This window comes from Polyodon spathula, chromosome 20 (assembly GCF_017654505.1).
Source record: "Polyodon spathula isolate WHYD16114869_AA chromosome 20, ASM1765450v1, whole genome shotgun sequence".
In the NCBI taxonomy this organism is placed as follows: Eukaryota; Metazoa; Chordata; class Actinopteri; order Acipenseriformes; family Polyodontidae; genus Polyodon; species Polyodon spathula.
The window spans coordinates 26,393,610-26,412,175 of NC_054553.1; the positions used below are offsets into that span (position 1 = coordinate 26,393,610).

At 36.7% G+C, this 18,566-nt stretch overlaps 1 protein-coding gene across 9 annotated transcripts in view; it reads right to left on the reverse strand.

The window, feature by feature from the left end:
* The window catches only part of LOC121295594 (guanine nucleotide-binding protein subunit alpha-13), a 34,148-nt gene that overhangs the window by 738 nt on the left and 14,844 nt on the right, over positions 1-18,566 (reverse strand). The window contains exons 4-10 of one of the 9 annotated variants that reach the window (XM_041220442.1): positions 9,756-14,934; positions 8,747-8,814; positions 7,734-7,813; positions 7,500-7,525; positions 6,219-6,293; positions 1,514-1,654; positions 465-675 (exon numbers count right to left, since the gene is read on the reverse strand). In XM_041220442.1, the coding sequence (XP_041076376.1) occupies positions 14,362-14,934 (573 nt within the window). In that variant the 3' untranslated portion in view covers positions 465-675; positions 1,514-1,654; positions 6,219-6,293; ... (2 more) ...; positions 8,747-8,814; positions 9,756-14,361. Of the gene's footprint in view, positions 1-464; positions 676-1,513; positions 1,655-6,218; positions 6,294-7,499; positions 7,814-8,746; positions 8,815-9,755; positions 14,935-18,566 lie in introns of all 9 variants that reach the window. The other 8 variants (XM_041220448.1, XM_041220441.1, XM_041220446.1 and 5 more) reach the window with 8 other exon arrangements.

Below are 18,566 nucleotides of genomic sequence, written 5' to 3' on the forward strand. Positions count from 1 at the left end.
AAATTGCAATAACTATGATTTTTCATACCTATGCCAAGTTACTTTGCAGTAGTTAAACAGCTAAGGGCTTAATGACAGCTGTACAGCTTGGATGGGGTTTCGAACACAGGTTATATTGGTGTGCCTGTAGCCTCAGACAACACTGCCTTCTTACGTGACACATTTTAAAACAAATAAACAGTTCTGTCCTGGTTATTAGTACATGAACATGTAATGCGTTTTGAAAAGTTTTGACCTTATGGTGTTTCTGAATGGAAACCCAGATGACTCCAGGATTGCTGGGAATAAATTGAAATCCATAAAACTTTCCAATCGCATTACTGCTGTCTGACAGTAATACTGTCTAGTAGTATTAATGAGACATTGATTCTAAAATAGCATGGAGCCAGACAAAAGAGAATGTTGCCTGCCTAAAGTTTCATGTCTAAAAAAAAGAAAAGAAAAGCATTTCTGCATGTCCTTACACACATTATAGAAAGCAACCTGTCTCACACACAGTTTCATACATAGCTGGTATCTCTGCGATTCTGAAGCCGATGGCAGACTGCAGCTTGTGCACACAGACAGGGCAGAGGTCGACATGCCTGACGTCCGATTCCTTGTGGTGGATGGACCCTTACATTGACACTGACAGTGCTTGTGCCCAAAAATGTGACCAGTCTCATGAGTCAGCATCTAGGAGGGAGAGAAATTCACTCACCGCAAGTGTCCTGAATAACAATGTTGTGTTGCTACAAATTAAAACCCTTTCTTAAACATTTCAGAGGATTTATATCATCCTTGGTTCTACACACCTATATTTGACTATTTTTTAAACATTTCAATAACTAGAATCATTTCTGACCCAATAATTCTAGTGAATCACAGCTTAAAACTTCAGATGCAATTCTCAATTGGCCCTTAAAACAACAGCAACAATAATAATAATACAAGTAATTGATTTGAACTTTTGTAAACTTCTTTGTAAAGTGAAGCAATCAGACTGCTTAGTATTCCTTAAAAAACAAGAGTAGTTACTTAAAACTATGAGGTAACAGAGGACATTTACTCTTGTTAAGTCTGTGGTTTAAGTGAAACTTATCAGTAAGTCTTCACTAGCTCTGCAGGAGAGACAATTCCTGTTTCTAACCCTGAACCGCATGGTTTACCCTCTGCATGACCGATGGATGTCCAGGCAAGTTCAAGGTTTTCCCTTCTGATTTTACCATAGCTGAATCATCAGACAATGGACAACATACAGTAAAACAATATGGGACCCATGTGAATGTTGCTGCTACAGAGAGCAGAGGAAGCCCATAGGAGCTCAGCACTTGGACACAGAACACAGATATTTAATTAAACACGATTGAGGGGAACTTCAGTAATAGGTTTTATGGCCGTTTTCCAGAGTATGATTAGCATTCATTTTAGACTATCTAATGTTTAATGAGCTAGATCAAGATTAGTGCCAATCGTGGACTATGAAACCAGACAAGCATTTTTAAATCCTTAAACCCCAGCGAAGGGCTCTCACCATGCAGGAGTGATACAGCAGTGTGCTGGTTATGGGGCGGGTGAGTGAACAGGGAGTAGTATCCAGGAGTCAAATTCTTGGTGTTCTGCAAGCCTGCTTTTGTAGTTTCTGCTGTAGAAATTATTGTCATATCTGTCAAAACTGAAGACACCCATCCATATAAAGAAAGAGACAGAAGATAGTTAATTTACCTCAGACATTCCGGAGAACAGACTTTGCTGCAGTTTTCAACTCTAACTACCCTCTAAACAAATGATTTAGAGATGGCAGTACTTGATTAGTGATCAATAATTATTGACAGTGTTATGGCAGGTGTTTGTTTTATCACTGCTTAAGCTGCTTATGTTCTCTTGTCCAATTTCACAATGGACTACTGGTGGGATTGCATTAACCCCACAGTGGCACACAAAAAAGATAATAATCTGTGAAATCTTTCAAATAGCACCTCTTCTGTATTTCAAGAGAAACACTTGTTAAACAACAGCCCCACCTGCTGTAGATGGAAGGTAGTGCAGAACTGGTCAGGTTTTAGCTGATGAAACAGTATCTCAGAACAGAAGCCCAACATTTTTGAGGCCCACCTTAACCCTAACATGCCTGTAATCACGTATTCCAATAATTTGAATTGACTGTGCCCTCCAGTGTTGGAAAAGAGGTACTGCACTGACAACAGGATAAAAGGAAGAATTTCTTCATGGACTCAGCCTTTTAATCTAAATAATGTGAGCTTGTGTCCACTGGCTAAATGGGATGAGCCTTACTTAAACTTGAACAGACGGTCAGTGGCGGGGGATAAAAGCATTTCCGTGTATAATGTAAGGGGAATGGCATCTATGGTATAAATAATGTAATGGCTATGTGAAAAAGGATTTGCAACATAGGTTTGGGCAAATGATAAAATTATGTTACAAACAGTTAATTTTTAGCGGTGATGGCACTTAATGGAGAATCATTGTGTACCAAATGTGAGAACTATCTCAAAGCATGGGGTCTACTCATTAATATGGAGGTTAGAACAATGTGGCAGTCCTTATTGCCTTGTAGCAAAGCAATTACTTGTCTGTTTATGAGACAACCAGCAACTAAATGAAAACCTTGTCTTGCTACCCTCAGTTATGGAGGCTTGTCCAAAGACAAAGTTCCAGGAGTCTTTGTGGTACAGCTCAATCACAGTGATCCCCACAGTGCAGAAGGCAACTCTGGGCTTTCCATTCTTCAGGTAATGAAGGACAGCACCTTCAGAGGAGCTCATGGCAGGAATAGTGAGAGCAGGAATGGAAATAAGACTCCCACTGCATAGCAGCTTGATCCAAGCCTGGTTTTACTGTAAGTTTAATAGGACACACCTCAGCTCGTGATCTATCCACTGTGGCTAATGAAGCTCATAATAAAACCTGGAATGGATAAAACTGCTATGCAATAGGAGTCTTATTACCATCCCTGGAGAGCCGAGGCAGGGCTTGGGTCATCAGAGTCAATAAACCAATATTTTAACTAGATAGATTTATATGAAATTATATGCTGGTGTTTAGCCGTTTCAAAAAGGAACACGCCTAAAGTTCTTCATGACGCTCCTAAAAATGTGTGCCAGATTGACTAAGCAGTCTTCTAAAAGGATAACACGATATGGTACATAGTTTGCTATACAACAGCAAGTGGAGCACTCTGTTTCCTTAGTCATGGTTCTTTGTGGGGAGATCTCAGTAGCTCTGGTTACAGCATCTGTTCCTAATCTGCCAGACAAACCAAAGAACAAAGAAAGCACTGCAAGGACGGGAATAAGACTCCCATTGCATAGTTCGTTTATCCATTCCAGGTTTTAATACAAACTTGATTCGCCACAGTGTATCGTTAACAAGCTCAGTTGCATCTTATTAAACTCATAGTAAAACTATTATACCACACTTATCTGTGTACTGTATTCTTTGGTACGGGTAATGATTTGCTTACTTAACGCTACAGTACAGTGACTAATCTGAAAAAGGCAAAAGGTGAAGCAGAAATAAACACGTTAAACTCCTTTTTGCACAGCAGCACATAACTGTGCTAAAGGCACTTGTGAACTGGTCTAAACCGGTTGTTATTTATTTAGTAACAGTCGACTATGCACTTCTCTCAAATATGCACTATTAGCATGCACAAAAAACACTATTTAGTAAAAAGTAAACAATTACTTGGAGTGCGCTGCCTCTTGGAAAAACGACAAAAGTACGACCCCACTTAACAAAAAGAAATTTCTATTGGTTTAAGAGACATCCAGCTTCTGGGCCGGACTGTCAAATCAGGGAACGTCTGAAAATCATTATTCTTCGGGAAATACGCCGATGATGTCAGATTGTCACTAATAATAATAATAATAATAATTGTGAACATTGTAAAGTTATTCCCAAAAATATTGAACTTTTTTTTCCCATACTGAACGCGTTACTACGTTTCTTGTGAATAAATGAAGTTCTGAGATGAACCCTTACAAATAGGAAGTCACACACGTTAAGGAACAGTTTTCCCAATACTCATAAGCAGCAGCTGGTTTTTGAACCGGTGCCAGTCTCTTACAAAACTAAGTAGGTATGTTTGCATATGACGTATTGCAAACCAAATTACCGCTATTTTGTACATACCGACCTCACTGACACGAAACTTCTTGTAAAGTGAACACAAACGATCCAGTGTGAACAACTGTGTAGCACATGCTCTCATCTTCGTACTGGGAGGGTCACACGTATGTTCTAGATTTTGGTTGATATGATGTTGTATTCAAGTCATTACAACGATAACTACTGGTAATAGAAATAAACATTTTAACATTTCCCATGTTAATTCATTACAGGGGTAGAAACTAAAAGACAACCAAAATAACACCACATGGTTTGGTTGACCTCTTTTTTAATTAAAACGGTCTGTTTCCTTTCAGTACTTTTTAGTACCAGATTAACCTTTGCATAATGAAGCCCTCTTCTGGTAACCATACCGACCTGTCAGGTTACACCACGGCGACAGACAACCTGTCTGTTGGCAGATCTAAGGTGTGCCAATGGGAAGTTAGTTTTTTTTTTTTTTTTTTTTTTTTTTTTTTGCACTGAACAGGATATTGAGCAGTATTTCTGATAGTGTCACGGTATCCATTAATTATTACAATAGCCTGTTTGTAAAGAAATTGCATTGTCATTGCTGTGCTACTGCACTGTTGCCATGCAATCATTTGGATTCATCCTCAATAGTATTTTAAACAGAAATCCTTTGTCAAGATACTCTAATTTGTGCTCCGTTTCTCAGATGTTAATACTGTGGTCTCTGTTCAAACAGAAATAAGAAAAACAATGCTTGGTGTCTTCCAAGCATGATCTGAACAAATGAAAGGACTTTTCAAATATTTATCAGGACTGGTCGCGTTATTGAACAAAGCCCTTTCTCTGCATTACTAAAGACACCTCTTCATTGTTACGGATACCGATTGGCTTGTTAACGATACACTGTAGTTAGAAAATCAACCAACAGTTGAAAAATGCTACCACATACCTAGTATGCTAACCTCAGGTGGTCTGTGGCTTGCGGAGATTAATAGTAGGTTGATTTTCTAAGGGTTTTGTATTGTGCATAACTAATGCTGCAGTTGATCTTTGTTGTGGTAACAGCGTGTAAGTGAGATGTGCCCCCTTCAAACAGAGACGTGCAGTAGTTTTCAGTGGGATCCCATCCTGGTAAAACAATACAAAACTGACAATTGATACTGCACCACTAGTCCCTGTTTAGCATCTCTATACCACCTTTTCACATCGGTTTGAAAGACCTATAGGGGTTTAACCTGTAGGGGACTACACAAAGCTTGTACTTAAGTACCAAGGCCTCCTCATCAGATGCCTTGTCACTCCACAGAGAACAAAGGTAATAATTGAAAATGCACTTTCCTCATCTTTAATGATGTACACCTGCAATAATCCTCTCCACGTCAGGAATGTAACAGCACTGCATACTCTCTGTGGCTGTACTGTTGCATAATGAGAAAGTTCTAAATCAGGTCCGGTGTTGTTTATAGGCCTTGCAAGTGTGCTGAAAGTGCAGTTTTAAAAAAAATATATACTCCGGAAACAGTGTACTGAACTGCTAACATCACCCAAGCTACCGACCACAGCGTGTATGCATAATTCATTATGAGCTGATCACATCACTTCAGGAAGAAGGGCTGTGGTTTAATGCAGGAGTGTGGCATCTGAACTACTGGCACTATGCAGAAAGTAACAAGAAAGCAAACACTTCTACTGTATATGTTTCTTGAGGTGAAAAAGTTCATTACTCTGTTTTGCTACTGGTTTGCAAAACTAACTGCAAGCAGAAGCACATGTGATATTAAATCAATATTCAAAAAAGCACTTGCAGCTCAACACAGCTTTCCATGTTGCTGGGCATGCAGGAAAGGGAAATGCTGATGAGCCGCTAGATGTATCAGCCTCTGCTTTTCTGTCCGTTATACTGTACTGCACTATACTATACATAGTGTTGGGAAGTAACACAATGCATTACTGTAATTGGAATACATTTCAGTAACTTGTAACTAATGGCTCCTTTTTTCATACAGGTAACCAAATGTGGTAAAAAGCAATAATTCAGGTGAAAAAAGAAGTCTCTTCATACATTAAAAAAAAAAAAAAGTTAATTCATAACATGGAAATCAGAAAGTGCATCAACAGTGCAAGTCAAACCTTACAAGTCGCATGAACTCTCTTTTCATCTCATCGTGGTACAAATTGGCGTCGGAGAAGGAAACGAATGGGTTTGAAAGCTGGAGATTTAAAGAAAACAGAGCTGCAGCCTGACCAAACTGAAAAACTGCACCTCTGTAAAACAAACTGTACCTGAAAAGTAACTATTTGTAAGTAACAAGTTACTGTAACGAGCTAGAATTTTGTTAAACTTGTAACTGTAATCTGATTACTTTTTAAAAGTAACTTCCCAAACACTGATTATGCTGTACTATACCTCTGCTGGCATTCTATATAGCATTAATTATGCAGATTTGTATTCACAGTTTTGTTTTTTGTTTTTAAAACACATTTACATTTTTCAGGTTTGGGCTTCATATAAATAAATTAATATAAACACTCAGTATAAAGTGTATCTTAAAAGTGATCCATAACTATGAAATATGTAGTAATACTTAAAAGATGCTGAGAAGGTATTACGTGTTTCAAAGTGAATAATCTGTATTGCATGTTCACTGGCTTGAAAAGAAAGAGAAGTGCGTAACAAATATGGTATAAAGGCTACGAAATAAGACCCAGCTGATTTGTATCACTAGAGACGACAAAGGAAGCGCAATGGATTTTGTATCCTGTGTCAATACAGGCACTTGAGTGATCAGTTATTTCTTGTTCTCTGACTTGGGCATTATTCCATTGCACATGTTCCACACTGGAGAGGGTCCAGGAGTGTAAACAGATCTGCAGGTCTCCATAATATGCAAAAACAAGGCCATGGCACACAACAGAGAGGGTAAACATGCAAATTCCAGATGGAACAGTTATTGGCCAGGGACGTCAATGGAAAGAATACGTTTCAGAGGAATGTTTGCTTAACGCCAATGCTGCATTTTTCTAATTTCAGAATTCAATAATTGGGATGTGTTAAATACATGTTATAGGCACTGTCGTTACATTGTCACATAGCGACAGACCTCCGATTATAAATCAAATGCAAAGCTTGGTACTAGCTAAAAAACTATTTCTCACTTATCACACATTTATTTTTCTAGATTTTTGTAAATTCAGGGATACACAAGAGGTTTATTTGTTTACTTGGTTGCATTTATCCAAGGCAACTAAAATGAAGAAAATAAAGACTTGCCATTAAATTGCAAATTAACACACACTTTAATTGAAAATAACAATCATGGAAATAGAAAATCAGCAAATATAAAATTACCAGGATGTGCTTTTGCTATCCATCATTTATTGCAATAAATGGAAATGCTTAAAAGTACTGTACTCACATAGAAGAGGCACATTTCGTACACAACTGAAAATACAAAAAAAGGTTAGTCATTGTACAAGTTTAAGTATAGCATGTACCCATTAATTGAAAAAACATATTCATACCAACATTTTGGAATATTAATGTTTTATGTAGATGTTTCCATACACACAAGTCTAGGACCCTTTTCTGACATCATATTTAACCCCTTCTAAAATTCCTGGTTTCAAGCTTCTTTCTTTTAATTGAATACCTTCAGCTCTTTTCCCAAGTGGTTGTTATCCCAGATGACAGTTCTTTATTTGTGTGGTTTCCAAAACCTCTTCTGTAGTTCTGCGATAGCAAAATATGAAGTTGGTTTTTGTATCTGGCATACAGCAAAGACATCAAAAGCAGGGTAGATTTTCATTTATAAAATAGCTCGCTATTAAACTACTAAACATCAAGAGTGAGCCCAAATACAGAACATTTCCCAAGAAATAGGGCCGCAAGGGGGTAAGGAAGCTTGTTGTGAACTACTAGTGACATCATTGATAAAACTAGTTGGTTTCCGAAAAGTGAAGCTTTGCATTTTCCATCAAGGATTTAAATTTGGATTATAGTGAAAACAAGAAATTCCTGTGAAAAAAGAGACTCCAGACTGCACCAGGGCATTCAAAAGGCCTTGTTGCAAAGTCTCTGCAATGTAACAGCATTAACACTGTACACCTACTTACTACAACCAACCAAGCACACAATTTTTTTGTTTTGTTTTTAAAACAAACACAAACACCTGGTACATGGCTAAACTAGACCTTAGAAAAATTGCTGTACAGTATTGATTTTGCATCTCTACAACTTTGATTTCCTCAACCGATCTAGGCTACCAATAGTTCTAGTACATATCCTATAAGCCTTACAGTTGTGTTACGGGCTTGATTCATTGCAAATTCCACTTGTCCTATACAGTCAGCGCTCACATATCCAACCCTAGAAAATTTTGACTTCAGTGATGGTTAAACGACCCAACAGCAAAATTAATTCTAAATGTTATCCATGCACAGAACTGTGTAAAATGTGAATGTAATTTAGCAAAGGCAAAAGAAAAAAATTACAGGTTTCCAGAATTAAAACAGTATCCAGTCAGTATTCAAAATTGCAGAATATGTGCTTGATCAGGCCCGAATGTAACAGTTCACTTGCAAATGAAAATGCACAAAAAGATCAGAGAAAAAAAAACAAAAAACAAAGTATCTAAAACTGTTTAATGATTAACTGTTGCAGTACCTTAGATTGTCTCGTTCGCTTCGTTTTGGCTGCATTTGTCAGGTGAAACTGGAGGAAGTGTGATGTAACTGCACAATACAAGACAGACTGATTTAGCAAGAGAGATTTTTTTTTTTCAATATAAAACGCAGGATGTGACAGATATTCAGATAAATTGAAACCTTGAAGAGATGTGCTTTGTATCAGAAAATGGGCGACCGAGTCGGAAATCGCATGTGAGATTATATATAACACACAATGGGGATTGATTTTATTCTTAATACAAGGGCAGTACAACTTGATTGACGTGTATCTGGGTTACAGATATCCGAGTGCTGACTAATAAAGTTTACCATACAGTAATGCTTTGGACATTGAATTTGCCAGCATGGATCATTGTCAGTCCGATGATTTGAGAAGGAATCTGCATTGCAAACACTAGTTTCAAATATTGGAAGTCGACAGCTTTTATTGAACCAACACTGAACACACAAGCTTCCACTTAAGAAAAAGTGTAGATTACATTTTAAAAAGAAAAATAACTTTTCAAAAATGTAACACTTAAATCAATTTTTAGAAAGTTCAAAATCATTTTTAAAATACAATCCACACTTCAAATCCACTTGTTTATTTTCAACCTTCCACTAAGTTATAAACTTCAGCCATTTCTTTACTGAACCAACACAGCTAACATTTGTTTTAAACAAAAAGTTCCCAATAAGATTCTTACATAACAAAATACACCAAATGCTTCTTCAGCTTACTTTAAAATATACCAAAAGAGCCACAAAGTCTTTAAAACACTGAATTACACCCAGGGATGGAAATAAGACTTCCAATGCATATCATTTTCACCCATCCCAGGTTTTAGTATGAGCTTGATTAGCTACAGTGTAGGGATAACAAGTTCAGGTGTGTCTAAATTCATAGTAAAAACCAAAAATAGATCAAATTGCTATGCAATGGAAGTCTTATTTCCAGCCACGAGACCATGGTTGAATTTTTAGGCTAGAATACAAATTAGACTCACCTGTATGACCCAGTCCTAGAAGTACCAGAGTAACCACTTTGTAGGTGAACTTGATTTGGTTTGTTGTCACAAAACAGCATTATATCAGTATTAAATAAATAGCTCAATCCCTGGATTTATTTTTAAAAAAAATCACTAAGGAATTCGGTCTAAGTGCTCAGGAGCTAAAGGCTAGAGATACAAATCATGAATGAAAAGGTTCACCTTTGCATGGATTTGGCAAGCATTATGTAGACCAAAATGACTTAGTCATCATGTTTGTTTATCTAAACATACACCTTGCTTGCCATTATCTGACATTTGTTATTTCCTTTATTATAACAAACCAGAGGCAACAAGAATTTACTGGTGCAAGTTGACAACCAGAATGGCCATTTATCATGAAGTAACAACAATCACCAGTATTTAGCATTCAGTGTTGGGACAACATTCTGCTGCCAAAACAAAACCACATGAAAATGGCACTCCACAAGCCATATCACAAAGCAGATTCCTGACTTTCAGTACACAAAACTCTTACACTTCATCCTTGCCATTCAACAAAAGGTCAAAACTGAAAACCCCAAAGTCATTCAACATGTTTACAGTTTCTTTCATTTAGACATGCTGCATTCCATCTGCATAGAAGTTATATTTTAAAACCTTGCCAAAAAAACAAAACAAAAACCACCAGCAATAGCTATGAAGAAATAATAATAATAATAATAATAATAATAATAATAATAAAAGCCATCAAGCATTTTCTTTTCTTGGTCTTTATTGGAAAGATGGAAAGGGGTAAGACAGAGCAGAGAAGTAGTTCGCTGAATGCTGAACCATTATGAATATCTTGCTGAAGAAATACATTTGACAACCTTACATGTCACGCTTTCTGTGGCCTCCCCCCCGCCGCCAAATAGTTCAGATGTTCTGCATAGAACATATTTTCAGGCAAGTTTAAGTTATGAAGGCTTCTACTTTCCAATATTAAATGATTTCTCAGATTTCAGCAAATAAATATAATCCGAGAATGACCTGAACAATGCATGTAAGTGACAGCAGTTTAATGCAACATTAAAAAAAGGGTCAAAAAACACACGGCTGTGGTTTTTTCCATGCCTAATAAAGCAGGAGACACACCCAAAGGCATTTTAATAGTGTAAAGGCTTTGCTTCAAAAAGTATATGTTCAATCTAGCAATGCTTCAAGTTGTTGAGGTTTGGTTTTCATCTAATGGGGCTGATGCATAACAATAAGGCAAAGAGAAAAACCTGAAAGACTGATGAGACCCATTCTCTAAAATTAGTTTCTAAACAGGAGGTGAAAACAATGGTAAACATAGTTGACGATTTAAGTCAAGACATTTGAACCAGGCACTGTAAAGTATTTTTTGCAAAGTAACTTTGCATATATGTTATTTTCACTTCAATTTTAAAGCATATTTTGCATGCTCTTAATTGTCTGTTACAAATACACTAATGAAGTGAATTCCTTAAAATTAGTCATACAAGTTCCATAATTTGAAAACAGTGCAAAGCGCTTTGAGATTCTGGCCTACTGTGTTACACAGTACACAGAAAAGGGCTGCATATATAATTTTTTTTTTTTTTTTTTTTTTTTTTTAAATGCTACCTTCTACTTCAAACCATCACATGATTATTTTTGTCTCATACATGAGCAATACTTCAGCATAAAGAGGCTTGACAGAGCAGGAATGGTTTCTGGAATACACTAGAAAAATGGACTACTTGGGTGTGATGTGTGTGTGTGCGCCCTGATCTTGCATGGTTACAGATGCAATGCTAACTTGAGGTTGAGACGGTGCCTAAATATTGAACACAAGTTGTCAGTTAGGCAGCCTTTTCTTTTTTACTCAAATCACAAGGCCAGAGTCACCCATTTGTCCAGCACTTGCTTAAGCATGAATCACTTCCAATATCCACACAGCCTGTCTCTTAACACTAGGGATGGAATGACACTTCTGAAATACAGGGGATGTGAATAACATAATGTGATCAACAATAGACAGTTTGTTTACAAAAAATTGCCATTCAAAAGATTCCCGCCATGTATTCGGATTAGCCTCTTTTTTTTTTTTTTTTTTTTTTTTTTAAGATGGCTCATATTTCAAAAGTGCTCAATTTGGATTAGTATTTTAACAGTAGAGGACATATGCACATGTACTATAGTTCAGAACTCCCATTTAGATGTCAGCATGCGGAATACTCACAAATGCTTTATTTATAAAAAAAAATGTTGTGGTTGCAAAAAAACCCACAAAAACAAAACAAACAAACAAAAAAAAAACACACCATTGCATATCTTCCCAGGAAACCAGTGAAAAACACTTTGAAGACATTCACAAAAAGACACATTACAGGGCACCCTGTACAGCATAGGCTCCTATGTAGAGGCTGATTGTAACTGAAAATCTGCCTAGGATGAGGGACAGACATCACCCTGTCTCATTGTCCTAGATACAGAGCTAAAAGATACAGACACTTGAGCCAATATGCAGAGCAAGGAATAGCATACATCCAGAATCAAAGCCTGAAGCCAGACCAGAACTGTGTGTTGCTTTGATCGAGAGCCAGCACGATATCTGCCTGAACATTAAAACCGTTCCTAAAGAGATCACAAGAGTTCAAATAAAATTTCAAGAGTGGTCATCGTACAGTGCAACCCCGCAGCACAGGGTGGTTAAAAAATAAAAGGAAAACTACAACACAGAACAGCTCATTGTTAAAACAAAGTTTCACAAAGTAGGAAAATCACCATTGTAATAGTGCAGTACCTGATGTTAAACAGTTTCTAGAAAATCACATTAACTGGAACAGAATGATATTTCTAAAGCCCCAATTCCATTATTCAGAACATAGATAGACTTTTGAAATGTATAATACTGAAGTTTCATTAAGTTTGAGCTCACAGATGAAACAGAACCCAAAAAAAACTAAAAAAAAAACTTGTTTAGGCATGTGAAAGAAAAGGTACAAATCAAGCTTTAAAAGTTCAATACCAACTGAACTGGACAGCAGTGAGGCTTCTGGTTTGCGAATTCAGGGAAGCACCTATTACAGGGATTTCCATTCAGCAAAAAGACTACATTTAAATCAAACTGTTCAAAAAGGCATTTTTACATCACAGCAAAAATAAATGTGTTTTTGCATGCTGCAAAAAAGATGAGATTTTAAAATAAAATCTAAAACAAAAACGGGCGATGGCAAAATCAAATACTCACGCAATTTATTACAATGAAAAATAAACTTGAGCCTTTAAAACACCTATTTGTGATTTATATACAATGCCTTTATCAAACCTATTTTGAAAAATTAAGAATTGTTTCTGTACAAGATTCATTACAATATTTATAAACCATTGAAAAAAGTGGCAAGTTTGAATGTTTTTAAAAATCTCTTTACACAGTAAGCCCTCCCCCTCCCTTTTGTATGCAATCAACTTGAGCCAAAATAAAACCTGACAGACATTATATAATAATTTAAAAAAAAAAACACAACTTTAGGTCAAAAACTGGCACTTTGGATAAGGCTGCTTTTGAGGCCATTAGAGGTTTACTACAGACAAATGTAAATAAAAATTAATGGGTGTTCAGTTACAAAAAACTATTCCAGTAAGAAATTGTAAATCAATTAGGTTTTTTTTGTCCCCTAAAATATAATTTCACTGCACTAAACATCTGGACACATTGAGGCAACCTTTAAAAAAACAAAAAAAAAAAAAAAAAAAACACTGCCTTTAGATTTAATACCACCATTGGACTTACATAGTTTGTAGATTCTCATTAAGGTACCACCGACAATAACTTTATAGGCAAGCAATTAAAGTAGTCTAAAGTCAGCCCCTGAGATAATGCCATATACCACAGCAACTATCCTGCTTTGCACATCAGGCGACTGTACAAATTCAAACATATCAAATTATGTAAGCGAGTGTTTGCCAGCGTGCTCTCCTAGTTCTTTACCTTTTTAAACATCCAGCAGTAGTAGTAAAGAAAAAGGCAAGCACTTTAAACCTGTAACATAACTTAAGAACTTTCCATAAAAGACTGCACTTTAAAAAATAAATCTAAGCAAAAATTTGCTGGATGCATCCTGTTACAGATAAAAATAATAAAAAAATAGCCAGGCTTGTGATTGGCAAACAGTTTGGCTCAGAACACAGCGAAATAAAAAATAATGTTCCAGCCATTCCTATTCCATTTGAGGATTCAACAGTTATCGTCTCGGTAACCCATACAAATAGATCTGTGCTCTGCCATCACTTTGCACCCACCCCACCCTCTACATACTTAACCATCCTCCTAAAATTCTCAATTAACGTTGGTTAGTCATTAAAACAAAATTACTCATTCTTGGTGTTAACATGATGAAACTGCAAAAGGAAAATAAAAATTGTGTGAGAGAGCATGCAATGGAGAGAGATAGGGGTGGTCTTATTGCAGCATTGAGTACGATAGCATCCTGTTTATTCCCCAAACTGGTGTCATGTGCTGCAGACTTGCAACCCCCTCTCCTCTCCCCACAAACAATTTGCTTTAAAAGGTTATTAATTTAAAAAAAACAAAACAAAAACAAACAAAAAAAAAACCGAGGAGTCCCAGTGAGCATCACTGTAGCATAAGCTGCTTGAGGTTGTCGTGCAGGATGGTGTCCTTGACGTCGCGGAATACCAGGCGAATGTTCTCTGTGTTAATGGCGGTGGTGAAGTGGTGGTACAGCGGCTTCTGCTGCTGGTCTCGGCGCTTGTTGCGGAAACACTCCACCAAGAATTTCTGGATGTCAGCCAGATTGTGGGGCTCCCCCTCGTACTCAGGGAAGTAGTCCTTGATGGCGACGATTTGAACTTTCTGCTCAAGCAAGTCTGTCTTGTTTAGGAAGAGAATGATGGAGACGTTGCTGAAGACGCGGTTGTTGACTATCGTCTCGAAAATGTTTAGGGACTCGGTGAGGCGGTTGGTCTGCCGGTCCTCCATCAGCACCTGGTCGAACTCGCTGGATGACACGAGGAACAGGATGGAGGTGACACTGTCGAAGCACTCGAACCACCGCTTCCTCTCCGACCGCTGCCCGCCCACATCCACCATTACGAAGGGAACGTTCTTGATCTCAAAGTCGTACTCGTGGATTCCCTTGGTGGGTTTTCGCGCCAGCAGGATATCTTGCTGACTTGGGAGATAGTCCTGAAAGGAACGGAAAAACACACATTACAAACCAAAGAAAAAATATTATGGCTAATGAGAAGAAATAAAGTTAATATTCTAACTTCAATAAGCCACAAATCTGACATTTGGTTATCCTTGTTACTCGAGTATCTAAAGGGTTTGGCCAACTCCTTCACCAGCGATACATTCAACTACAACAGTTAACCATTATGTTAATGAAATGCATCAGCCAACACACTGCTCTAGTTTAACTCAAGTTTCTCGGTTACATCTAGCAGATCAACTTTTCATTTAAATCAGCACCTACTAGCAGTGAAAGCGACATAGTTCATCCTCCTCCAGTGATAACCATGATATCCACAACGCAGTGGTTATGTACTTAACCTAGCAAGTGAAGACTCACTCGAGAGGCGAGAAACTAAACAATTAAACTACTCATTCAAAAAGTCAACATATCATATTGTATAACAGTGTTGGAACAATGGATCAGCATCAATCTACGATAGATGATAAGTATCATTATATATATATATATATAAAAAAAAAAAAAAAAAAATAAATCTACCATGTTTGACAAGCCGTTTATGATAAAACATAGGAAGCGCACTCCAAGCTGATTGTTGTATCCTTCGCGTGAGGTTCGACTAACTATATATATATATATATATATATATATATATATATAATATATAGTATACTAAAGGCAAAGTACTTAGGTCCTTTATATGATACATATGATTTCCGTTTCATGAATCCAGGAAAAATGTTAGTGTGTCAAAAAACTGGAAATTAATTTACAAACCATTTGTTTAGGATTGAAAGAGCGGCTATCAGTAAAAAATCCACCAGTCTCGCGCGAGTGTGATTTGGTTGTGGTCAGAATGAGAAAATAAGTACCGACGTTTCACGACATTTGTACTCGTTCCCGCAGCAAATCTTTTACAATCAGGTTTTCTGCAACTAAGCAATCAATAAGTCAAAAGGAAAGCGCTGAAATCAATAAATCATAAAGAATTTAATTATGAAAAAAATGAAGATGAACATTGAGTGGAGGCTTCATTATGACAGAGAAAAAAAAAGGAACCTTTTGCCTTGTTTGGGGTCAGTTTCCCAGACTTACAGATAAAACAGCAGTTTTATTTGTTGTGAATTAAACATTTCGTTTACATCATATCCAGTCTCACAGCAAGATGTCCCGATGGATATCCAGATACGCAATTGAATTGACAAACTTATTTGGAATCCGATGTGTTCAGGTCAAAAATGCCATTCACAATCTTTCCAGGACTCGTTGGTATCACTCAGCAAGATTGCGTGAACTTGGGAGAGGCTGCACAATAGCGACAACGCTCCGAATAGGATTGTTCTTATTTTGTATTATGAATATCTTTAACGGGAATTTCGAATAGTTTCCTATTTGAATACAGAGGGTGCAACCTTTTTGTGTATTAAATTACCCAAACTCTGGTCACTTAAACTACCAAGATAAAAGGCAAATGCGTGTGCACAAGCAGACTGCATAACAGTGTAAGCCGGTTACCAGTGTAAGTGTTAAAACAACGTCCAAGACGAGATTTCTTCGCTCTGTACCCTATTTCCTTCGGCACAAGTTTTTTCTTTTGTTTACTGAATTAAAATTACGTAGAACCCAATGAGCAGCAACATTATAGCGCATACCTCTTCCAATTAAAGCAACAGTAGCATAATATTGCGCAAACCACCAAATCATTTTTGCTGTAGAGTATTCATAATAAAACAACACCTATCATATAGCAACCTAAATATTCTACATCTGTTTAACAAAGTGTAAATATTGTAACCTGGCCAAAACAGAAAATACATTCCAACATTACAATAGTTTAACATTACTAATTACAACTAACCACCAAGTACTGACATCAGATGAATCTAAGTTATTGTTTACTCAATAACCTGTAAATAATTCAAAACAATTATACTTGGTTGTACTTGTAATGGTCAAGTGCAAATGTTGCCATTACTCCATCCATTCACAAAGTCAACTGTGTATGTTTTAGATTGAACAGCAGTCCAGAGTTTAAAAAAAAATTCTTTCCAACGACAATTATCTTGCCTTTTCTTATAGTCACTGCAATGTTGTGCTTGACATTTAGTATGTCTTTATATTCATCATAACATTAAATTACCTTTCTAAATTTCAATGTTACCCAAGTTTGCATTACCGTACTTCTTTTAGCACTTACTACATCTTAAGAGGCTGAAGTAACCTATACTGAAAGGGTTTGTTTAGCCACTTTCCAGACGTGGACTCTTTGCTTACCATACACAGTTAGAAACATACTGAAAATAAAAACAATCATGAAAAACATATAAATTGGGCCAGATAAAATTGCATCTGGGCAAGTAAAAACACCAGCTCAGTGGCCCGAGGGGCCAGTAGTTAAAAATCTAAATTAAGAGCCCTGTTGTGTATTTAAAATTGCATTGTGGCAACTTGAATGAATCATCTTTGCATTCCAACACATGAAAACAAGGCTTCACATACCAATATGTCTCTATTTAAGGACCGACTTCAATTTGTCCCCCATATATTTTAGTTGGTAAAAGGGACTCTGCTAGCTCTTGGTGTTGTACAGTAAAAAGACCATTCTCCACAGACTGAGCAGCAAAGCAAACTAAAAACTAACAAATGTATGAATTACAAAATGCTTTCCAATACTGTGCTATTCCTCAGAAGCTCTGTTATGCTTTAAAATGGAACTAGAGATTGTAATGTAAACAGGAAGCAGAAATGCTTACTTCGTAATACAATATCAGGGTTCTCCACAGGAATTCCGTATCACCCGGCGGCAGAACATTATAGCCAGGAGCACTTTTAATGGAAAAATAAGACTTGCCTTACCTTAAATATATAATACGACAATCTGAATAACGTGCTGTCTTTGGTTGATCATATCTGGTTGTGCTTTATGTTCTACGTTTTCTTTTTCATTACTGTTTTATTATGGTAAATTACCGTGCTTATTTAGACAATATACGATTTGACTGGGGAAAGATAACGTAGGTTTATTGGAGTTCACATAACAAAAGGTAACCTTTTCACTTCCTTTTAGCTTAATTATTGAGCTTATTGCTTCATTTAAATTGTTTTAAGTTACATTTTGTTAATGTAAAATCTGTCTGTTTTTCGCTATTCTATTTTTTTTTAAATGCAATTGTTCATTCTAACCATTTTAACAGTACTCACACACATTTGGTCACCATCATAACTGTTGCATGAAACTGCGGTGTAATAATCCAGCACCTCTGCACTTAAGCATTTGTCTGTTAGCTAACAGCAGATATCCCATCACAACTTTCTTCTTAAAGTCTCTATAAATGAACCCACAATATCTCACAAGCACCTGGGTACATATTGTTATGATATCACATCAAAAGGAATACATTTTTTGGTACATATGTACAGCTATTATGTACTATATATCACGTTACAGTACGACAGATTAACTGAATGAAATACCCAAAAATAATCACAATATTTTTTAATAAAGTAGCCAGTGCAAATATAGTATTAGGCAGTGGATTGCACCGTTCACCGGCTTATTTTGACCCCCTGCATTCGTCACTATTTTTGCTTTGGAAAAAAAAAAATTAATATATATATATATATA